General features: G+C 43.0%; 2 protein-coding genes across 2 annotated transcripts in view; one reads left to right on the forward strand and one right to left on the reverse strand.

Moving 5' to 3' along the window:
• Positions 1–915: 915 nt before the first annotated feature.
• On the reverse strand, positions 916–7,889 carry LOC123383399. The gene is made up of 3 exons (XM_045050927.1): positions 7,284–7,889; positions 7,006–7,137; positions 916–2,383 (listed from the first exon to the last, which is right to left on the reverse strand). Exons 1-2 carry the CDS (start codon positions 7,887–7,889, stop codon positions 7,033–7,035), a joined length of 711 nt encoding a protein of 236 aa, XP_044906862.1. The 3' UTR covers positions 916–2,383; positions 7,006–7,032.
• The window catches only part of LANCL3 (LanC like 3), a 95,730-nt gene continuing 78,282 nt past the window's right edge, over positions 7,659–25,106 (forward strand). Inside the window, exon 1 of the mRNA XM_019823420.3 lies at positions 7,659–8,482. Coding sequence (XP_019678979.2) covers positions 7,910–8,482 — 573 coding nt within the window. The 5' untranslated portion in view covers positions 7,659–7,909. The remainder of the gene's footprint in view (positions 8,483–25,106) is intronic.

Consider the following 25,106-nt stretch of genomic DNA (forward strand, 5'->3'; position numbering starts at 1 on the left):
TTTTTATCTATGGACCACTTTTTATCTACTGCTTTCCTCAGTGTGGCTTTAGGCTCAGTCTGCATTCTCCTTGCATTCATAGCATGGCCACAAGCAGCTGTAAATTTAATCCTACTTTGGCAATCCCAGCTTTCCCGATGGTTCTAGCCTCTCATAATTGCTTCTCTGTGGGCAGGCCTGGGATATATGCTCACCCTTGGGGACACGGGAATGACTTAACTCCCTTCAAACTACATGTTATGGGCATGAGGGATGGCTGTTTCTCAAAGGAAACTCAAGATATTAAGGTATCATTGATAAAAGAAGGGAATGGAAGCTGGGTTGGCAAGCACAACAGACCTTGCTCTGAAGTCTAGCTGCATGCCTTTTCCCATATTTTCACTATATGAACCCATTTCCAAAGCTTACTCTCCACCTCTCTAATAAGACTGAGAGCCATACTCAAAAGTTTTAAAACTGAATTAGCCACTGGTCTCCTTCTCATACCTCATATCTGTTCTACTACCTATATCCTTTGACCTGGTGTACAGCACCTCCATTGGCCCAATTGGCCAGAGCAGAAACCAGCCATAATCACTGATTTTCTTTCATTTTTCTTCCTTACTCTCACATCCAGTCAGTCACCAAACCCTGTAAATCCTACCTGCTTAATATCTCATGACTCCTTCTAAGTCTCTCCATCCTTCCTGCAACTGACCTAGCTCAGATTTCCTCATTTCTTGATTATTCGGCTTATCATTCTGATAAATCTTCCACTTTTCAAATATAGCCTATAAATTCCTAGAAAAAAATCTTTCTTTTTTTAAAATTGTTTTTATGTTTGTTTATTTTTGAGAGTTTGCACATGAGAGCGGGGGAGGGGCAGAGAAAGAGGGAGACAGAGGATCAGAAGCAGGCTCTCTGCTGGGCTCAAACTCACAAACTGTGAGATCACAACCTGAGCCAAAGCCGGATGCTTAACCAACTGAGCCACCCAGGCACCCCAAAAATTGATCTTTCTAAAGCACAGATATGATCCCATCACTCCTCCTTCCAATCATTCAGTGACTCCCTATTGTATGACTGCCATGGTCCCCAGTTTCCTCATTGTTAGAGGAAAGGATTAAATTGATGATTTCTTGGATCTTTTCAGCTTCACTATTCTGTTCATCTTTGCTAACCCAAAGCACTTAGCTTTCTTTGGTTATCTGGTAATGGATTTTTCTGCCTTTTGGACTATAGGCTGGGACCCCAGCTCTTTCTGGATATCACTCCTAATTATATCTCATGAGAATGCTGGGCCAAGTTATATTGAGAAGTCATTTCACATTGAGGACAACTGGAAAAGTGTGAGCGTGAGCATTCCAGAGTCATAATCAGTGTCAATTATCCAAGACATATCTGATCTTTTAACTACCACTTCTGCGTTCATGCAAATGTTTAGCAATTTTATCAGAGAAAAACTCTATATTTCTAACATCAGAACTTCTTTCAACAATAAGAACTATAGATGTAGAAGTAGAAATATTTTTTATCACAAGACAAAAAGCAGGAGTATTAATTAATTAATACATTATTCATTACCAGGTCATTATTTGACACCTGTTGAACTATACCACCATAGGGGTTCTCAATCACTCCTCTCCTCCTAATGCTGAATATTAGAGGAAACCTTAAAAATGACTACATATAGGAAACTGTTAAAATTTTCAAGTTAAAAAATTTACTCTGGCCAAAGGAACACCCCTATCTTCACTTGCCAATTTAAGGTAACTTTACAGAGATTCATCAGTTTAAAATAGAAGCATTTGTGTTTTAGTACTGCCCTGCACAGCAATAATTGATTATAGTGCATTCTAATAACATATCCACACACATACATTATAGTACCCAAAGGTATAATTGACACGTATTTTTCTCATATCCAGTAAGGTAGGGTGTACATTATTACTTGTTCTTGACCAATGTGACTGATCACACTGGGCTGTCCCTCCTTCAGATAGAGTGATAGGTGACAGTTTACTTACTTGTGCCTGGTTCCTAATCTGCCATTACATTGTGTACTGGCAATCATGTTTGACATATAATAGCTAAAAAATGCTTAAAATGGATAATTCTGGATGTAGAGAAAAAGAGTCAAGAAAGAAAATCAAATCTCATGTTAAGAATGCACATTTTTTAGGGCTGCTTGTAAGAGGAGCACTATCGAGAAATTGATCAAGAAAGCAGACAGCAAAGCTTAGCCATGAATTAGGGATTGGTGGAAGTTTTTGACATTAAGAAGGGTATCACAGACATCAATAAATACTTACTGTGCAAATATTGTGTGCCAGGCATTAATCTAGGTGCTGGGGATAAAGCAGGGAACAGGGACAGAAATTCTTGTCCTTCTGGGGATTACATTCTAGTAGAGGGAGAGATACAAGAAACAACATAAATCAGTAAAAATATATAGTTAGTAGATAATAATGGTTGGGGCAAAGGGCTGTAATTTACATGATAAGTTATAGGGGTGCCTGGGTGGCTTAGCTGGTTAAGCGTTGACTTTGGCTCAGGTCATGATCTCAAGGTTTTTGAGTTCCAGTCCCACACAGGGCTCTCTGCTGTGAGCACAGAGCCTGATTTGGATATTCTCTCTCTCTCTCTCTCTCTCTCTCTCTCTCTCTCTCTCTCTCTCTCTCTGCCCCTCTCCTGCTCATGCTCTACCTCTCTCTCAAAAATAAATCAACATTAAAAAATTTTAAATAATAAGTTGCAGAAGACTTCATTAACAGAGAGGTGAAGGGGCAAGTATATCTTTTGAAGAAAATTCCAGGAAAAGAAAACTGCAAAGAAAACTTTCAAAGTTTACACTCATACTAGTTAGTAGGTTTGAGGGCTATCAAGGCAGCCAGTGCGGCTGGAACTGAAGGAGCAAGGGGAAGAAGAATAAGAGGGTAAGTCAGAGAAGTAACAAGGGCCAGATGGCAGTGGACCTTTTGGGCTGTCGTACAGGCTCTGGAGTTTACTTTGAGGGACAGGTACAACATTGACATCAATCAGAAGATAGGATCTGACTTATATTATTCCAGCTGCTATTTTGAGAAGGGGCTCTAGGGGGCAAAAGAACAGAAGCAGAAGTCTCTAAGGTTTAGGTAGCTGAAAAATCAGAGATGCATTTCCAAAGAGAAAGTAGTATAATGACTAGACACAGCACTGACTCAGTTATCTAAACCATTTCCATGAGGCACCCTTTGAGCAAAACTTTGGAAAACTTTCTGAAAATTTTTTTAATGTTAATTTGTTTTTGGGACAGAGAGAGACAGAGAGCGAGCAGGGGAGGGGCAGAGAGGAGACACAGAATCTGAAGCAGGCTGCAGGCTCCGAGCCATCAGCACAGCTGACAGGGCTCGAGCCCATGAACCCCGAGATCATGACCTGAGCCAAAGTTGGCTGCTTAACCAACTGAGCCACCTAAGCACCCCATCTGAAAGTGTTTTTAAGGTGGTTTATACCCTAAGATGTACTAAACCTTAAGTGTTGAGATCTGACAGTTATAAAATTACTGATGTTTTTTCATATTCACCCTTAGATGGCAATGATTTGCATAAGATAAACCCTTTGATTTTAATATTTTCTTTCTGGATAGTTCTGCATCATTTTTATGTGACTTCCTTGACAAACCCACTAAAACTATTTTTCCATCCAGAGTTTTGCATAATCTGAATAAGGAAATCCTGAGGAAGCACTAGGAACTGGGCAATTCAGCAAGATCACAGAAACCATGTGTTGGGAGTTGCTCGTCAGCAAATGCTGCCAGAGATTATGTAAAGATCAGGATAAATCTCGCAGATAAGGGCAAAATAATTGTCTTTGGCAAGATTTTGTATAGGCTGCATATTTCTTTGTGGGGTCACCGCTACTTCTAAAGAACCCAACTCATTATTATTTTGGGACATAATTTTCTGTATGCCTGAATATTTCCTGTTTCCCTGTCCAGAGTTCCCCCAAATATTCCTCTCCCCAACTATCTGCTGCCCTGTTGCATAAGCACTATTGATTACAGGGGACTTTATGGCATTGGACAATGGGAAGCTAGCAAGATACTCTGGTTACCATTGCCGTATAACAAATTACCCTAAAACTTGGCAGCTTAAAACAACTATTTTATTTTGCTCCTACTATTGTGGGCCAGGAATTCTGGAAGGGCTTGGGATGGTGGTTCTCATGGAGCTTCTGTCATCTGAAGGTTCAACTAGACTGCATATCCAAGGTAGCTCACTCACCTTGGGTGGCTGGCAACCCAAGAACCTGTAAGTGGCCTCTTCATGTTATCTGCGCTTCCTCACAACATGGCAGCCTCAGAATAGTCAGATTCTTACAAGGCAGTTCAAGGCTCCAAATATGAGTGCTCCAACATAGAAGATGGAAGCTGCATCTTTTTTTTTTCAGCTTTGGATGTCATGTAGTATAGTTTCCATCACATTCTGTGGGTTATAAGCCCACTCAGATTCAAGAAGAGGGGGCACATACCCTACCTCCTAATGAAAGGAATGGCAGGGTCACATTGTGGAGAAGCACATGGCAGAGGAGATGTTGCTAAGGGCCATATCTGGAAGATGTAATCTCCCACACAGAGTTAGTAAAACCAGATTGTGTGAAGTCACTGGAAAGTGTACCGGCCACAAGACTGTGGAGAGGCAAAGAAAGGAGGTAGAAACTGCAGAATGTTTACATTCTTACATTCATAACAGCAAAAAGGAGCCAAGAAAACAATGGGTAAACTTTCAATAAAGGCTTCATTCTGCATTCTACACTCCAGGTTACCTTGCTATGATGCTCTCATAGTAATTCGTTTACCATTTCACAAACTATTATTGAGTGCCCACTACATGTGCCAAGGACTGTTGTAGGCTCTTGGTGCATATGAGTAAATCAATGTAACAAAAAGCCGTATGCTCATGGAGAGTGTTTTCTAGTGGAGTCATGATATGAAAATAAAAACTACTGCTTACAAATTAAGTAAGTGGCAATTGGAGGCAAGGCCTCATGTGGCCTAAAGAGCTAGCCCTACCCTGAAGGATGCCCTGGACTGAAGTTTTGCCGGGTACAACAGACCAAGTGGTGAGGTCTTTGGGAAAGACATTTGTAGGTAAAAGGGTTAATGTGTCCTGTGAGTTTAAGAGGACTTCCGGATGCCACTAGCTTCCTGCTTCTCCCAAATCATGCTGTTTCACATCCATCTTGTGACCTTTGTTCTACTTGTTGGCATCACTGTCCAAACACCTAGGAGCCCCAACACTTCACCCCACCCTGTAAACACACCCGTTGTCATGTACTTTGGAGTTCCATACAGACACCCTGTATTTTTCATGTGATTTGCTAATAAATTAAGGCAGGTAAGAATGTGCCAGTCCTAAGACCAGACCTAAAGAAGTCTTGCATGTTTTCACTTGTGCTCTTGCCCCTGTGCCACTGCCATGTAGGCATGCTGGGGTTGGCCGGAGGATGAGAGACATGTGAACTAGACAGCCCAGTTACACCAATCACCCCAGGCAACAGCCAGCCCGCCCCCAGACACATGAACGAGCCCAGCCAAAATCCCAGATGCATGAGCAATGAACTTATTGTTACAGGCTGTAAGAGCTTGTGGTTGCTTGCCATGCAGCATTTTGGGGCAACAGAGGAGGTGATGCAACTGGGAAAAGGCAGAGCTCCCTCTCGTGGAGGCCTGCTTACAGTTTTATTTTGAAGTCAGGCGGCACGAATCCCTGCCATTGCTGCCGGGATGTATAAAAGGATAATCAAAGTCAAAGTTAACAGAGTTGCCTCTAGATTCATGACAAGGGGGAAGCGTGGAGAAATGAAGTGGAATAAGGCTTCATTTCTGCCTGTGAAGGTTTTCATTTTATGTCTCCTTGTCTGAAGGAACGAAAGTCACTCCTAAATGCTTCCTACGCCTGAGGGATGAGGAAGAAGCCCCACGGAGAAACTGAACATTCCAGTTGCTTCTTTGATACCTTTAACTCAGCAAGCTCCCTGCCTAAAAGTGGACTTAGCTTTTTTATTGTTATAATTAAAAATAAAACCTGTTGGGGTGCCTGGGTGGCTCAGTGGGTTAAGTAGCCCACTTTGGCTTAGGTCATGATCTTTTGGTTCGGGAGTTCAAGCCTTGAGTAGGGCTCTGTGCTGACAGCTCAGAGCCTGGAGCCTGCTTCCGATTCTGTGTCTCCCTCTCTCGCTGCCCCTCCCCTGCTCATGCTCTGTCTCTCAAAAATGAATACACGGTAAAAAAATTTTTTTAAATAAATAAAAATAAACCTGTTTTGGCAGCGTTTTATAGGATGGATGGAGGCCATACCATCCACTGTGTGGACACGTCAGTCCTGGCAGTAATCCTGGCACACAGAGCTCCTTTTCCAGAATGCATCAAGCAAGGACAGAGGGGCAGGCCATTTAATCTCTGCTTCCAGATCATTGTGACAATTAGCACTTTTGAGGAAAAAATTGCCTCCAAACAAAAACTGGCCTTTCAAGTAAGTTGCTCTCCCCACATAGTGTCAGGAACGTTTCTACCAGTACCAGGAGACACTTATTCTTTTGTGTCCTGCACAGTCCCTATCCAAATGCAAATACCCCTGGGAGAGGAAACCTTTGGCCTTCACTTGTCAACACTTTAGGAAAGGAAGATTTTAAAACAGCTGAGCAAAAGAAAGGCAACTTGTTTGTGTAAGTGCTCATCTTCTTTCTCAGCGGACTACAAGCTCCAAGAGGCCTAGGACCATCTCTACTTTGTTTATCCATCTATTTCCACAGTCCAGGACACATAGGAGACCCTCAATGTCCCCTGGTGGAAGGAGTGCAGGAGGGAAGAAACACAGGGAGGAAGGGAGGAAAGAGGTACCTAAGAACAAAGGGTGAAAAGGCCTAATTCAAATTCTCCCGCAGTATTTGCCTTTATATTACCTAGTTACTGACGCTTACTATGCATGCATGGGAAGGAGGGGTCTCTAGAGTAGGAGAAAGACAGAACCCCCTCTCTCTTACCTTAGCCTGGTGTGGGTCTTTGCATTTTTACTCCTGTACGCTCCGAGAAAGGCCACGCGACAACCAAGGCCAACGGGGTTTTCCTATGGGGGCCTTCCACCGATTCCATGCTTGAAACGTGATGGCCCCAGCCTTTGGGATTGAAACATTCAGAATGAGAACGCCAAAGTGACCAAGATGAAAAAACAAGTTTCAGGACGGCGCTCCGTTTTTTCCTAGTTCCCCCCCCCCTCCCCCAGCTCAGTGGCTTCTCAACCTTTACTGTGCGTGTGAATCACCTGGGCTCCTGCTAAATATGCTGATTTTGATTCAATAGGTTTGGGACGAAGTCTGAGCATTTTTAACACGCTCCCAGGTGGTGCCGATCTGCTGACTCGAGGACCACGCTTTGAGTATACTGGGGACTCGAGGTCTTTCACCTCCACCGCCAGGTGCGTGTGTACGCCCAGCCTCAGCGTTCCGGATCCGTGTCCCGCGCGTCCCTGGCCTTCCGCCGGGAAGGGAGGAGCCGGGGGCGGAGCGGGAGGAGTGGCGCGGGCCCCGCGTGGGTCCTGCCGGAGATCACCTCGGCCCCTTGGAGAGGCGGCCGAGCTGCGGCGGCGCAGGAGGGGGCGGGTTCGGCGAGGGCGCGGCCTCTCGGAGGGGGGCGTACGACGCGCATCCCCCGCGGCCGCCTGGGCCACTCGGGAGCTTCGCGGCAGCCGGGTGCCCCACTTGGCAACCCGCTCTGTGCTTCTTCCTCGCGCCCGCCTCCTCTTGTCACCTCCCGTCTCAGCCTCCTTGCTCCATCCTCGCCGCATCAACCGCCGGCCGAGCGCCTCCGAGAGCCAGAGGTGGTGCGCGGGGCTGCAGGGCGCGCCCTCAGGCGGACCCCGGCCCGGCATTGGGGGGCACGGGCGGCAGCATGGACACCAAGCGCTGCTTCGCCAACCGCTTCGATGACTACCAGGGCAGTCTGCTGGCGGGCCAGTGCGAGGAGGCGGTGGCGCCCTTGGTCACCGCCACCATCGAGCGCATCCTTCAGGAGCTGCCCCCGCTCGGGGGCGGCGCTGAGGCCCGGGGGGCGGCGGCCGCGGCCAGCAGCTGCCAGGGAGGGCTGTACGGCGGCGTGGCCGGGGTGGCCTACATGCTCTACCACGTCTCGCAGAGCCCGCTCTTTGCCGGGGCCCGGGAGCGCTACCTGCGCTCGGCCAAGCGCCTCATAGACGCGTGCGCCCGCGCGGAGGAGTGGGGCGAACCGGACGCCGACACCCGTGCAGCCTTCCTGCTCGGGGGAGCGGGCGTGTACGCCGTGGCCACGCTCGTATACCACGCCCTGGGACGGTCCGACTACGTGCAGCCGTTGGGCAAGTTCCGGGCTCTGTGCGCCGTCTGCGCGCCGGTCTCCTTCCTGGAGTGCGGCTCCGACGAGCTGTTCGTGGGCCGGGCGGGCTACCTGTGCGCCGCGCTGGTGCTCAAGCAGAAACTCGCCCAGGAGGTAAGAGGCAGCCCCGGCCGCGGGGGGGCGCTCGCCGCCTGCCCGGCCCTTCCCGGGACTCCTGGCGGCGGGAGCAGCAGCGCTCCCTGGGTCTTCTCTTGGCCACTCTGTTTGGCGCTGTCATTTCCTTAGTCTACAGAGGTTCATCTCCGATGTTTGTCTTCCCTCCTCTCTCCTTCAGTCTCTCATTTGTTGGGATTCCGCGCCTCTGCGCTTTGTTCGTGTTTTGCGCCGAATGTGGTGGCCTCCCCAGGTGCCTCTTTGCGCAACAGCTTTAGGGAGGCCCTTTGAAGTGAGAGAAGAAAAACTCGAAAATGAAAGGGATTTCCCTTTCTTTGACCCTCCTGCCAAAAAAGCTGAAGCACCCTCGAACCTTAAGAGGGCTAGCAAAGTACTGGAAGTTTTGGGGGCTGGATATGCTATCATTGTTTCTATCGCTAACGTGGAGGTAAATTGCTTTGGCGACTGACCTCCCCCATTACCTGCGCCCCGGGTCTGTAATTCAGAATTCCTGCCCAGCTGCGGGTCTCCTGTGCTTACTGTTTGCTTACTATTCAGTTCATCTCAGGGCTCTTTGAAAATGTATATCTGATGGGGCTTAATGCATAAATGCAAACAGAATTCTACCCCATTGTAACAGAATGTGCATTTTTTCATTTTAAAACGCGTAGTTAGGATTGTCAAGACAACAGCATACTTGACAGGGCAGGTTTTCTTAATGAATAGCTTTCCAGTGGCTCCTTGAAGTGAATTGGATCTCACAACTACATATGGGTTGTTTGTTTTTTTTTCTGGATCCGCTTTGAATACAGCATGTAACTATTAGAAAAGAATGTGCCAGTTCCTGTGGTGTAGGGGGAAAAAAAATCCTCCAAAGGATCATAGTAACTAGAACGGAAAGAGGCATTTCATTCATAATCCACTGGAGCCAAATATTGTTTTAGGGAGGAAGTGACACATTTAACTTGACTTTATTTGGGTGAAACAGGCGTTTGAAGAAAAGTTAAAGGTGCACAGAGTGTTTTAAAAGTGTAATTAGATAACTTCCAAGATAACAGGAAGACTTGATATTTTTTTGTTTATTTATAGCAGGTGAGGTTGATCCACGTGAGAAAAAAAATCACTAAAGACTGTGCACTGTGCTAGCAGGGCAGCAAAGATCTGTGTGACAAAGTTGTCTTGAAATAGTTCACTCTGCTTCTGAGTCACTGTATCTGCTAGCAGTTCCCTAAGGGCCCTTCCAATTGTATGAAACCTTTCGGAAGGCCACGGGGCTATTTACATATCATTTGCATTACATTTGCATCTGCTCCTCAGACCTTGCAGTCTGGTGGTAGGCAATTTTCAAATTCGGTTTTTGCTTCTTTCCTTTTCATGCCTTGGGGCCTTCTCTCCAGAATGAAGTGACAGAGTGGGAGACCCATCAGGTCATACAGGTGGAAACAGACCAACAAGGACTCCTTGCCCCAAAACTGGTGACCCAGGGCCAGCCTGAAACGCTGATCCAAAAAGACATTTATTAAGACCTCTCTTCTGCCTTCCTGCCAAGCCAGATGTATCTTTTTATACTAATCAATTTGAGGTGCTTTGGCCCCTGCTCCCAGGAGATAGAACAAGTTCTGAGGGTTAACATACACACACACACACACACACACACGCACGCACGCACTCTTAACCTGAGCAAGGAAGCCAGTCTCCGTGCCAGCCTCAGCTGCAGTAATCTGAGAAATTCAGGCTTGAAAGGTGCAGGGCAGGGGCTAAGAATGCCTGGCTTGAAGCCCTTATGAGGGGAAAATAGAAATCTTCTGTCCCATCCCCACTCGCACGTCCTAGCCAGCATATGGCTTTGCCCTCAGTAGATGATCCATAAACCTTGATTAAATTGAGTTGCGGACTTCTGTCATTTCTCTCTAAAGAATCTGTTCTTCTCTCCTGGGTTTCCTTCTTTTCAATGTCACTTATATGCACTTTCCTCTGGCAGTTCCCTCAGTTCTCATCCTAGTCTAGATCCTCCCCACACTACTTGGCACAGCCCTGGCACCTAATAAATAGTTGAACAAATGAATCCCCATTTACTAGGATTAGTGCAGTGTACTCTGGGCTGGATTCTCTCAAGAAATTGCATGTACCTCTGAGAAACCAATCTTAAAAGTACTTCATCATGTTATTTCCCCATTCAACATCCTGCGGTGGCTCCCTATTACCTTTTCTCCAGTGGCTTCTCATCTTTTTTAGAGCTAAGACACTTAAAATGGCTGACAGGGTCCCACATGATCTGGCCCCCCTGCATACCTCTTCCACTTTTGCTCACTCTGCTTCGACCACACTGGCCTTCTTGCTGTTTCAGGCATTTATTGTCTCGTGATATTTGTACTCGCTGTTCCCTTTGCGTGGAATACTCTTCCCCTAGCTATTTTTATAGCTAGCTCTCTGACCTTGTATAGGTCATTCCCTCATCAGTGAGGCTTTCCCTATTCACCCTGCTTAAAACTGCAACCTCGTCCCCTGACTTCTGCCCTTTTCTTGTTTCATTTTGTTTATGTTCTTTCCCAATTAGAATATAAGCTCCGTAAGTGTGGAGAGTTTTTGTATTATTGCTATATTCCCATATTAAGGTGGCGCCTGGTACATATTTAGTTACCTCAACCTTTCTTCTGGTATTATTGCAAATATTGTTTACTCTGTGGCTTGCTTTGCCACTCATTTTTAATGGTGACCCATTTATCAATATTTTCCTTTATGGTGGTGGCTTTTGGTGTTCCATTGATAGGAATCCTTTCCTACCACCAAGGTCTCAGCAAATCTGTGTTGACTGAATAAGTGAATACTGGTCTGTTAGAAATTTTTTTGGCGTAACCTTTAGACCAGTGTTTGTTGAACTTTAATGTTCAGAGGAATCACCTGCAGATCCTGTCAATAAAATACAGACTGATTCAGCAGGCCTGGCATTGGACCTGAGAGTCTGCATTTCTACCAGGTCCCAGGTGCTCCTGCTGGTCCAGGGACCACGCTTTGAATAGCAAGGCAGTCCAGTGCTGCATAGGTTTTGGCGTTATACCAGTCATGCCTGCTAAGAGATAGCATAAGATACCTTTCTCTGAAGCTTGATCTATTTTTTTCTAAGGTTGTAGTTGAGAATACTGATTACTGTCTCCTATCATGCTCTTGTTGTAAGGATCCACAAGGGGAATTTCTCTCAGTACTTAGACACAGGAATAGTTGTGCTCTTCCTGGAAATTGATTGAATTTTCTAATCTTCAGAATATGTCACATAACTGACATGTTCCTCGCTTGATGGTGGCTACTGGGAGGCAAATGGCAAGAATTGTCCAAATAAGCTTGGGTAAAGTGCCTTATCACACGTACTTTTGTATGCTAGTGTTTACCTGGGGGTTTATAATTTTTTTCTTTCTTAGTTTACTCTTTTCTGAATTTTCTTTCTTACATTTGATTTTATTGTTGGCTTTTATAAGATTCAGAGAGAAGAAAAAAATGTGTGTATATGCATGTAGAGAAAGACAGCAAAAGGAAGTGTCACTCTTACCAGGTAAGATATTTTTGTTCAATTTGGCTCTCCTGGAAATACTCAAGGGAAGTAGCTTTGATGGTTTGTTAGGCAGATATCCTTGAGCGATGGGACACTAAAGTCCTGTGAAATCACACCATAAAAATTTGTACTGGGTCCATTATGCTTTCCAGATTGGTGAAAATGTAGCAGGGAAAGGGAAGTTAGAAAAAAAAGGTGGAGGGATAAAGGGAAGGCCTAGGGGCCACAGTTAAAATAATTTTGCCAGTGGAGACCTTGGACAAATAATTTGACATCTCTGAGCCTCAATTTCCTTACTTGTAAAATGGATAAATGATAGCTTCCTCATTAACTTATTCTGTCATTTATTCCTTCATTCTGTGAATGTCAGGTTTCTACATGTTCCAGGCACCTTGCTGGATGCCAGGAGTTAGTAGTGAACAAAAATCAATATAATTATGTTATCGCAAGTGCTCTGAAAGAACTTAACAGAAAATAACTGGGGGCGGGGCAGGAGAGGGGAGGGATGCTGCTTGGCAGACATTAGCCAGGAAGATTTCTCTGTGGAGGTGATGTCCTGGCTCATCACTGAAGCATGAGAATGAAGTGGCTGCTTTAAGAGCAGGCATTCCACGCAGAGGAGACAGCAAGGACGAAGCCCCCAAGGTGGGAATCCGCTTGGAGATTTCACAGAAATGGAAGGCTGCCAGCATAGTGGGAGCAGAGCGAACAAGGACTAAAGGGATGGGGGAGCTCCAGACCAGGTAGGGGTGGGGAGCACGGTCAAATCAGATCCTGCAGGGCCAGGTCAGTCAGGAGTTAGCACATGCTTCAGGTGTAAACGGTAATGTCTGTATCTTCGTTACCTTTGAAAAAGATCACCCTAGTTTTCTGTATGGATAGTGGATTGAACAGTATTAAGAACAGTCATAAAGGGGACTGGTTACAGGGGTCCAAACCCCTTTTGTGCCAAGGACTCCTTTATAAATCTGGTGAAGCCTTAGCATTTTTAGATGGATAAAATTAACACGTAGGACTACAAAGGAAACCAATTACATTGACATCCAGTTACCAAAACATTTTTAAAATTGTGATGCAGTAGCGTATGTGTTTCTTTATTAGCACGTTAAATAACAATATTTTGCAGCAACCCTAAGGATTGTGGTACCTTTGAAACAGTGGTGAGGGTCAACGATGTTTCGAGCTGCCTTCAACAGCTGCGGTGTGACAGGAATATATCTGTGATTTTATAGGTGGCAGAGTCACAAGTACTTTGGTAGTTTGTGGTCTTCATTTGTAACGAAAAAAAAAAAAATGCTAAATTGTTTAAATGAGATTTGAGAAAGCCCAGATGTGATTTTATTTCCCCAACCAAAGGGAACTGTTCGGGAAGTTGCTGTGGTGACTCACTTTAGGTAAAGTGCCTAGTGTAGTGCTGGGTGTATAGTAGCTGTTTAATGAAATCAACCTTACTCCCTTTCGTGTCTACTAACAGAAAATCGAAAGTGATTCTGAATAGCCCATAGAAAATTACATGCAGTAATTTGAAGGAATCTATCTTCTTGCCATGATTTAAAAAAATATATATGTATATTGCTGGATTGTTAATTGGGTCCTTGGCTCACTCCTAAGGCGGGTGGTTGGCAGCTGTGTAAGTGGGGATGCTTTTAGCTGCAGATAATAGAATGTCCAATAAAAAGTGATCTAAATAATGGAGACATTTATTACCTCACTTTTTTGTTTTTTAATTTTTTTTAACATTTTATTTTTTTTGAGAGAGAGAGCATGAGCAAGGGAGGGGCAGAGAGAGAGGGAGACACAAATCCGAAGCAGGCTCCAGGCTCTGAGCTGTCAGCACAGAGCCCGAAGCGGGGCTCAAACTCACGAACCGAGAGATCATGACCTGAGCCGAAGTCAGATGCTTAACCAAGTGAGCCACCCAAGCACCCCTATTACCTCACTTTCTAAAGGGTGTCAAGCTAGGCAATTGCAGATTGGTCCAGCAACTCGAGAAAGTCATCAGAACTCCAGCCCTTTCCAACCTTTTTCTCTGCAGTTCTCAGCATCTGAGCTATCTCTCTAGGGTTGTAAGATAGTTACTATCATTCCAAACATTATGTTCCCTTACACCTGAAGTAGAAAGGAAGGATCTGAGGCTTTTTTCTTTTTTCTTTTTTTTTTAATTGTATAAAACGTTTTCTACTTGAAGAATTTCCCTTCTGTCTCATTGTCCGGCACTGGCCACTTCTGGTTTCAGGGGAGGCTGGGAAGACTAGTGTCCTCCATTTCTAACCTCTGTCATTGGATGAAAGTTCTGACCAGAAAGAAGAAAGGCAAGGGAAATGGCTGTTGAGTGGTTACTAAAACGTCTACCTCTTGACACCCCTCGGCAAGGTCTGTCTTATCACCTCCCGCTTCCTTGGCTATTGTGAATAGTGTTGTAGTGAACATGGGGATGCGTACATCTTTTTGAGACCCTGTTTTCATTTCCTTTGGATAAATACCTAAAAGTGGAATTGCTTGATCGTCTGGTAGTTCTATTTTTAGTTTTTTGAAGCACCTGTTTTCCATACTGTTTTCCATACTGACTGTGTCAATTCACATTCTCACCAACAATGCGCAAGGGTTTCCTTTTCTCCACATCCTTGCCAACACTTGTTGTTTCTTGTCTTTCTGATGATAACCATTCTAACAGGGGTGAGGTAAGATACCATAGTGGTTTTGATTTGCATCTCCCTGATGATTAATGATGTTGAGCACGTTTTCATGTACCCATTTTGGCTATTGGTATGTCTTCTTCAGAAAAATGTCTATGCAATTCCTCTGCCCATTTTTAAATCAAGTTTATTGAATTGCTAGGAGCTGTTTATATATTTTGGATATTAACTCCTTCTTCAAAATATGGTTTGCAGATATTTTCTTCTATTCCATAGGTTGCCTTTTCATTTTGTTGATGATTTCCTTTGCTGTGCAGAAGCTTTTCAGTTTGATAGAGTCCCACTTACTGATTTTCGCTTTTGTTGCTAGTGCTTTTGGTGTTGTATCCAGAAAATCATTGCCAACACCAATGTCAAGGAGCTTTTTCTTTCTTTCATGTTTTACAGCTTCAGGTCTTATGTTTAAGTCTTTAATCCATTTTGAGTTAGTTTTTATGAGTGGTATAACATAGAAGTCCAGTTTCATTCTTCTGCATGTGGTTATTCGGTTTTCCTAGCACCATGTATTGAAGAAACTATCCTTTCTCCATTGAATAGTCTTGTTCCCATGTCCGATATTAGTTGACCATGTATGTGTGAATTTTTTCTGGGCTTTTGATTCTGTTTCGTTGGTCTATATGTCTGTTTTTATGCCAGTACCAGACTCTTCTGATTACCATAGCTTCGTAATCAGGAAGTGTGATGCCTCCAGCAGTGTTGTTCTTCCTCAAGATTGCTTTGGCTATTTAGGGTCTTTTGTGATTTCATATGTATTTTAGGATTCTGTTTTTTAGTACCATGTTGACTAGGAGTGGTGAGCATGAGCACCCTTGTGTCTTGTTCCTGATCTTAGAAGAAAAGCATTCAACCTTTTATCATTGAGTATGATGTTAGCTGTGGGCTTCTCTTATATGGCCTTTATTATGTTGATGTATGTTCCTTCTATACCTAGTTTGTTGAGAGTTTTTATCATAATTGGATGTTGAATTTTGTCAACTGCTTTTTTTCTGCATCTGTTGAGATAATTGTATGATTTTTATGTCCTATTAATGTGCTCTATCACATTTATTGATTAGCATGTGTTGAACCATCCTTGCATCCCAGGGATGAATCTCTTTTGGTTATGTTGTATGATCCTTTTGACGTGTTGTTGAATTTCGTTTTCTAGTATTCTGTCGCAAATGTTTGCATCTTTATTCATTAGGGATATTGGACTGTAGTGTCTTTATCTGGCTTTGGTATCAGGGTAATATTCCTTCTTTTCAGTTTTTTGAAAGTGTTCAGGAAGGACTGATGTTAATTATTTTTTAATCGGCTTGGTTGAATTCTTTAGAACCAGTTGGTCCTGGTCTTTATTTGATGGAGGTTTTCAATTACTGATTCCATCTCCTTACTCCTTATTGGTTTGTTCAGATTTTCTATTTTTTCATGATTCAGTCTTGGTAGATTGTATGTTTCTGTGATTTCATCCATTTCTTCTAGATTGTCCATTTTGTTGGTGTATAATTGTTCACAGTAGTCTCTTATCCTTTGTATTTGGGTGGTGTCATTTATAATGTCTCTTTCTTTCCGATTTTATTTATTGGAGTCTTCTCTTTTTCTTGGTCTAGCTAAAGGTTTGCCAGTTTTGTTTATCTTTTCAAAAAAACAATTCTTAGTTGATCTTTTCTGTTGTATTCCTAGTGTCAGTTTTGTTTCAGCTCTAACCTTTATCACTTCCTTCCCTCTGCTAACTTTGGGCTTTGTTTTTTTTTCTTCTTTCTCTAATTCCTGGAGGTTAGGTTGTTTGAGATCTTTTCCTTCCTGGTTTTTCTTAAAAATTATTACTGTCCTCTGGGCATCTGTGTGGCTCAGTCGGTTAAGTGTCTGACTTTGGCTCAGGTCATGTTCTCATGGTTTGTGAGTTCAAGCCCCATGTCAGGCTCTGTGCTGACACCTCAGAGCCTGGAGCCTGCTTCGCGTTCTGTGTCTCCCTGTCTCTCTGCCCCTCCCCAACTTGTGCTCTGCCTCTCTCTCTCTCAAAAGTAAATACACATTAAAAAAATTATTACTGTCCTCATACTCACAAGGTAAAACCAAACAATTAGAGGATACAGAAGGATACATAACAAAATGAACATCATTGTTAATGATTTTTTCTTTTTTAGACACATTCAATGTAAAATACCTATATCTTTATCCATCTACACAAATGATCATATTATATATATTCTAGAGTTTATTTTCTTAACGTACCTTGGACATCTTTACACATGACTGCATAGAGAGAGGTCTCATTCTTTATACTGGTTTGATTACATGGCCGTACCATAATATAACCATTATTGATGGACATGAAATGGATTTAAGTTTTTTTTTATTTTTTTGCTGTCGAAACCAATGCTGTAAAGAACATACACAGATAACAAGCGTCTATACATACACGATACTTACATGTAATGTGCACCTACATACATGTCTTTTTATACATGTATCTTTGCCTTCTGTTGCGCGTATATACATGTAGGTTAAAAATTTTAAAACACAATTGCTCAAAGTTTACAGATACTTTTCATTTGCTAGAGATTATCAAAGCTGCTTTTCAGAAAGATTTCATCAATTTCCTTTCCCTCCATGAGTGTTTGGGAGTGCTGGTGTTTTCCTCATTATTTTTGACGTTGGGTTTTATCGGACTTTTAGTATATGACAGACTGATGGGTGGAAAATGAGGATGGAAGTTTCTAGGGTAGAAAATGAGTCCCCTTATTGTTCCCTTCAACCCCCACCAAACAGAATACATAGGCAGGATTTCACTCAGTCTGGATGTGAGTGGTCTCTGTTTCTAAGCAGCTGTGTACTGCACCCCACATCAGCAAACCCCTGAAGTCTGGCTCGATATAACGGCAAGTTGGGGAATGTGGATTTTTGTAGGCTGAGTCCAGTTCCTAATCGCCTGATCATAGACTGCCTAGGAAGTGGGGCACTTCTGTGGATTATAGCTTAGATCTTTTGTTACTCTTGAGCCAGAACCCTGTAACTGCTAAAAGGATGTAAGAACAGTGATGGATCACTTACTGCTTATGCTGTTGTAAGCACTTTACATATTTTATGTTATTTTATACTACCAGCAATGTTATGACTTAGGTACCATTACACTCTCCATCGTACCCAATCAGGAACCTGAGGCACAGAGAAGTTGTGGAAGTTGTTCCAGGTTACACAGCTAGTCAGCGGCAGAAATAGGGTTCTACCCTCTACAGGCTGATTATCAAATCTGTGCTATCAATTAGTGCTTCTCACACTTTATTTTTTTATTATTTTTATTTTAGAGCCCAAATCTAGAGGGAAGAGAGAGAGAATATCTTAAGCAGGGCTCCACACTCAGCTCTGAGCCTGATGCAGGGCTTGATCCCACAACCCTGGGATCATGACCTGAGTGGAAATCAAGAGTCAGACACTCCACCGACTGAGCCACCCAGGCGCCCCTTTGTTGTGCAGACTTTCATGTGCACACAGATCTCCTGGGGATCTTGTTAAAAATCAAGTTTTGATTCAGCAGGTCTGGGGTAAGGCCCAAGATACTGCATCTCTATCAGACTCCCAGGTGGTATTGCTGCTGGCTCATTAAGCAGACTTGAGGAAAAGCTCCAACTCACTGTTTTTCTTCCAATTTTATGGGATTGCCTATGAACGGATTTGACCGAGTCCCCCAAAACTTCATGATTTTCATCATTTGTCTTTTGTACTGAAGATGATTTCCATAAATGCCAGAATATTAGCTTTTCAGTTTGCAGTTAATGCTTAAGGAAAAATACCCTGCCTTGGCCCATCCCCTTGTAGGTTTAAGGACTCCGTTAACATCTGTGAATGAATGCATGGATTTCCTTTTTTTTTTTCTTTCTGGTAATTATACTTTCATACTATATACCCCAAAGTTTTTTTTTTTTTCTTAGAATTCCTTTAAAGGCTCAAATAGACCAAATTCCAGCAGTTTTAAATCATTTCATAATAATATAAAAGATACTTTATTACAACATTTCCAGATGAGATAGAAAATATGATCTTGATGCTCATGGAACCACTCCCATTTTAGAATCATCCAATGTAATTTACCCATGTGATGTATTGCTGCCCTACTGTAGTTCACATGGAAAATGCTAGACCTTTTCCCGTTTATTTTTTACGATACGGTGATTTAACAAACCTACTCAGTAATGCAGATTTTCTTAGATAGAATTTATTCTTAGCTTTCATCCAGTAATCCACATGCCACTAAAACCTAAAATTTCCGTTTATATTGTAATTATTTGGCAAGAGCATGGTTTGTAATTTTCTTATTAATGAATACATTGGGGAAAATGTGCACAGTAAAAATTCTTTTAAATGTATTGAATTATTCATTTGGCCAATAACTTAACCTCTCTGTGTTCTCTGAGGAGGTTGTTTTTATGGAATTTCACTATATTGATTGGCCTCTGAATGTGAAAGTGATAGATTGTATTAATTTTTTATTAACTTGGCTGTTTTCATTTTTGCTGGTTAATGAGTGATGTTTGTCATGTGACTGGCTCCTACAAAACACATAGTAGATTTCTTTCGAGTGTCAGGGAGTTCCTTTAATATCTCCACATGGTGATGGTCTCTTGGCAAACTGGCCAACAATCCATGATGTGGTCAAGTTAGTGTTTTTCTTCATGATTCACTTGTACTGACTGATCTCTGACCTGTATTCATTAATTAAGTACAACACCTCGGATGTGTGGTTTGTCCCAAAGAAAAAAAACATGTTCTCGTGCATTATTTGTATATGTCTAAGTCCACTTATCTTCTCCTAATTGTTTTCTTTATGGATTTAGTTACTAGGGAAACCTACCAAGTTAACAGACTCATTACTCTTGGGGTGCTAGCCACTTGGACAAATTAAATTTTCAGGAAGTCATTTGATCCATCTTTTAGCAAGCTGAACAAAGAATTTGTTCTGTGTAAGATCATATTTCCTTTTCTGAATAGCTTTACCCATTCAACAGCCCAAAAATATAGGACTTTGACACGTTCAAGTGCGAGTATTGCTACCTGGCCCATAAAGAAGCTGTTTCTCAGATGAGAGGCAGTCTTACATACTTCATGGGTGAGAACATCATCTAAATTAGAGGTGGCAAAACAAATATTGGTCATAGCACTATGTGCAGTTACCTGTCACTGTGCCCATCTGCTGGCTCCATTGCTTTGCATGGAATGTATTTCCCTGTGCTCAGTGGTGTGTTGAAATCTAGTGTCCATGGCAACCAAAACATTACCAGTCTCAAAGCAAGCACTGTGGGGACCAGCTGAATCTCCACTTATACAATGACTTTAGGAGGGAGCTACATTCCTAGCAGACTTTACAGCTATCTAAGGCTGAATAGATCCAGTGCTCAACCAGAAAGGAAGTATTCTCATGCACGTTCCAAAAATATTATCTTACTATTTGAAATGTTCTTTTCTTCATGAAGCAAAGAGAAGTGCACATGCATCATGAATCACAACTGCTGAAGTAGGTTGGTCTCTCAATGAAGGCATTAGAACATAGTGGTCAAGGGCAGCCCTTTCAGAGTCCAATAGCTGTGGGATTGAAGCCTGGCTCCACCACAGTACTTGGTTGATCTTAGCCAAGTTTCTTAGCGTCTTTGAGCCTGAATTTCCTCATCTGCAAAATGCGATCCAAGCAGCACTCACCTTGCAGGTGTGTTATGAAGATCCATGGCGGGGGGCACCTGGGTGGTTCAGTAGGTTAAGCATCCAACTCTTGATTTGGGGCTCAGTTCATGATCTCAGGGTCATGAGATCGACCTCTGTGGTGGGCTCCATGCTGAGAACTCCCCTCCCCCACTCTCTGCCTTTCTCCTGTACTCACTGGCTCATCTCCCCCTTCTCTCTCTCTCTCTCTCTCTCTCTCAAAAAGATCCACTGAGAATGTGCATGTAATGTGCTTAGAGGGTCTGTTAGGCACAGAGTAAAGACTGTAAGTCAGCCATTATTAGTATTTTGAGTATTATCATCAATGTGAAGTGATACTCTGTGTTGGCTAAATAACATAGGTATGCTTTTTGGACATTGAGCCAGTCTGTCTAATATTCCCTGTGGTGGCATTCAGAGCCACTGTGCCCCTCCTCCCCCGCCCCCAGTCACAGCAACAGACCTTTGAGATCTTCATACAGAGGCCATAAAGGGCTGGAGGGATATCTCTGCCATGCCATGCAGGATTAAGCTGAGCAGCTCAGAGAAATTGTGTGTCAAAGTAAATTGAGTGGCTGGTCATCACCCCTAAGACCCGAACTTATGTGTGCTGCCCTCTGCACTTTACTTTCTCTGGGAAAAGGACTGTCCTTTTCTTAAAATTTCAGGCTCTTTGTGGACTTATTCTAGGAATTGGCTTTCTTGTGTCTCTGATGTGTACTCCTCAGAGTAAATCACCTAATTGGCTTTCAGCGAGTGGAAATTGCTATGCAAGTGATGTTGGAATATTTCTTGGTCTGTTCCCCTAGAATCTGAGTGGCAGATTCAGGGAACTCTCTCTTGCTCTTAAGTTCTCTTCTTCTAAAGATCATTTGCTTGCATGGCACTAATTCAGAATTTGAGATGAATTTCAATAGTTGAATCTCTGGTGAAGTGACAACATCAAATGAGTTTTCCTCAGCAAATGTTCCAGATCATATATATTTGGTAGCTTGTTTAAGAAAAGGATTAATACAATTAAGGATTCTTTCAAGTGTTTCTTAAGCTTCTGGGCCCAGAAATTACGTTTTTCTTGCATTAATGCACTTTTCTATTTGCGTTTCAACACCACGTCACATAGGCTCACTTGTCAATTCTACGAACTTAAATCAACCTTTTTCTCCTTAGCTCCCAACTCCTGTTTATATTCATTTATAACATAGTCTTAATATTTACATTGCTCTAATAATAAAAGTATGACTTCCTCCTATCCCTGATCATCGAGTGGTTATGTATGTTCATTAGTGGTGCTTACAATCTTCAATACTACCAACTGGCTCTAGGTCTTGGACTTCATCTTTATGGGGGTCTGTTATATTTTTCTCTGATCTGTGGCCTTAGGTCAGTATTTCTCACATGTGAGCATGCATTAGCACCCCTGGAGGGCGTGTTCTAACACACATGGTTGGGCTCCATCCCACTTTCTGATTCTGTAGGTCTGGAGTAGGACCTGAGACTTTGCACTGTTAACAACTTCCAGATGCTGCTGCTCATTTGGAGACCACATTTTTAGAACCACTGCCTTAGACTATTCCCATAACCTTGAGCAGACCTCTCAGAAATGTGGGAACTAGGTGAAGGCATAGGGTGATAGCACCCCAAACCTTTAATCACCACCAGAAAATAGCTCAAGGACAGGACTTACTATATGACAGGCACTGTGATCAGCATATTATATCCATTTTAGGGGAAAAAAATTATGACTGAGGGAGGTTCAGTAACTTGCCTGTCATCACACAGCTGGTAAAGTTGTTGAACCCATGTTTGTCTGACTGTAGAGCTACTTCACTTCCAGGGCTTTAAGTCAGGTAAGACTTGTGCATGTTTTTCTACTGAAGAGGAGAGTGAGTTGTACCCAAACATTTGGAAGAATAGACTCTATGAAGCTGAAGTTGTTACTGAAGTTTAACTTAAAATTGAATAAAAATGGGGGCGCCTGGGTGGCTCAGTCAGTTAAGCATCCGACTTCGGCTCAGGTCATGATCTCGCCGTCCATGAGTTCGAGCCCCACGTCGGGCTCTGTGCTGACAGCTCAGAGCCTGGAGCCTGTTTCGGATTCTGTGTCTCCCTCTCTCTCTGACCCTCCCCCGTTCATGCTGTCTCTCTCTGTCTCAAAAATAAATACATGTTAAAAAAAATTTTTTTAAAGAATTGAATAAAAATGGCAGTACAAGAAGGTGTTCTACAATTGTCACAAACTTCCAGAAGCCTCAGCTTTCTGGAACACTAGAAAGGTTCAGGAATGGGAGGTTCTCAAAACCCATGGTGGTAGTGTGGGGGCTTGAGTCAGGTCTGAAATAGAACTAGCTGCAAGTAGCATAGCATGGTTAGATCTCTGGATCCTTTCCCAAACCCAAGCAACTAGATTATGGTCTTGGGCTAGTTCTCCAAGATCTGACTCTGGGATGTAGATTGATGTGGAAGTGCTTCATCAAGAAAGTGTGTCTAGGAGAATCCAGCATGAGGGGGGGGGGGAATGGGGGGTGAGAGTGAAGGACAGGAAGCCAAGCAAAGGTGTGATTTAGGTTAAGTCCCAGCTCTGTCTCCTCCTGTAGAGGAGCTCTGAAGTGTAAGTTACATCACAGAGTTTGTCCTGATTAGAGGCCCACTCTTACACCAGAAATTCACTGCAGCTGGGGATGTGGGCTGGAATCTTCACAGGTATGTCCATTCTGTTGGCATATGGCCAGTGTGGCTCTTGTAGCCTAAAAATTGAACCCTGGAAGAAGGCTGCAGGTGAGGGTTGTTAGAAGCAAAACACATGGACCCTGGGGGGGGGGGGGTGGATTCATAGATTCAGTGGAAAGGATCTGAGGGGATCTGGTAGGAACACACAGTTCCAGACCTCAGTAGAAGCCTTGATATTCACTTTCTTGACAGATTGAATTAGAGAACTCTAGGCTTTGAGGCCCAGGTCACAGTCAAGGGCAGAGATGAGGTACTTCACTGAAAATAGCAACATTACATGCTGAATGGTGAGACATCTCCCCTGCCCCCCACAACACGCACGCACGCACACACACACACCCTAGCCTCTTCCTTAACCCCCAGAACACTAGGAGACACACCCACCAAGTGGCAGACTGAAGGAGGGCTTATGGTTGTGAAATAGATTCAGCAAAAAAGAACCACAGATATTGGCATCTGTAGATGTATCCCCTCCCAGTGACAAAGCAGTTACACTGCCTTGTCACCCTACGGTAAATCCCACCAATTGGCTAGCATTCTTCCCCACCCAGAGTTCCCAGTTAGCTTTTTAGGTTGAGGTTCTTAAATAGAACCTGTCAGAAGACCTTTGAAGAAAGCATCTGATGTGAAAGACAGTGATCATAACAGGAAAACCAAACTTGGAATAAATAGTTAATATTGGGAGCAGAAGAAAATTTCCTGAGTGCCCAAATCTATAATTAATACTGTCAGAGAGGAAAGCGATCACATGTATGAAGTAAAGTCAGGATGTTATTGAAAGCAGTATTCAGAGGACAGAAAAAGAACTCTTTGAAATTAAAAATATGATAGCAGAAGTAAAAATAATTCAGTAGAAAGATTAGAATATTAAATTGGGGAAATGTTCCTTAAAGTCCAGGCAAAAGACAATGAGATTGATAAAAAGAGCAAAGACTGATTAGAGGAAGTCCAGCCTCTGTCTAGTAGTCCCAATAAAATAGAACAAAGTAAATGAAAGGGAAAGATGATGAAAAAGACTCAAAAATAGTTTCAGGTGCAAGACCTGAGTTGTCAGATTTAAGGGGCCCAACAACATGTTGAATGGAAAAAAAAGAAAGAGCTGCTTTTTTAAAAAATGTAATTTATTGTCAGATTGGCTAACATACAGTGTGTAAAGTGTGCTCTTATTTTCGGGGGTAGATTCCCATGGTTCATTGCTTACATACAACTACCCAGTGCTCATCCCAACAGGTGTTCTCCTCAATGTCCATCACCCATTTTCCCCTCTCCCCCACCGCCCCCCCATCCATCTTCATATGGTTCTCTGTATTTAAGCGTCTCTTATGGTTTGCCTCCTCCCCTCTGTGTTTGTTAACTGTTTTTTTCCCCTTCCCTTCCCCCCATGGTAAAGAAGAAAGAGATTGTAAAGACTTCCAAGGAGAAAAAAAACAAAACTGGCTCTGTAAAAGGATTAGCATTGGGCTTTGAATAGCAATTGAGGAAGCTACAAGACAATGGAGCAAGGCCTCCAAAATTCACCGAGAAAATTACTTATCAGCCAGAATTCTATAGCAGCCTAAATGATCAAGTGTGAGAGTAGAAAAAAAATATTTGCAAGGTCTCAAAAACAGTTAAAATATTTTTTCTTTCAAAAGCAATTTTTTTTTCTTTCAAAAGCATAAGACCTGAGTACTCTAGGCTCACAGAATATATGTTAAAAGAATTTAGAGGCCAGAGGTTCCAAATAAACCAGCCACCATCTGGAACACTGCAACAACTTTTTAACTGGTAAAAAAAAAAAATATTTTTGATCCATTGCAAAGGAGGACTGAACCAAGAAATAGGACAATATGGGAATCTCAAAACCTGGAGCCCCAATGCAGGTGGAATCATAGGAAGCTCCCAGAGTGATGGTAAAGACAGCCCAAGATGACAGCTGGGCTTGAAGGCAGCCTTGAAGGCAGCCAGTGAGTACTGAAGCAGGGCTAGAGCTGGAATGTTG

The sequence above is a fragment of the Felis catus genome, chromosome X (assembly GCF_018350175.1).
Source record: "Felis catus isolate Fca126 chromosome X, F.catus_Fca126_mat1.0, whole genome shotgun sequence".
NCBI classification, from domain to species: Eukaryota; Metazoa; Chordata; class Mammalia; order Carnivora; family Felidae; genus Felis; species Felis catus.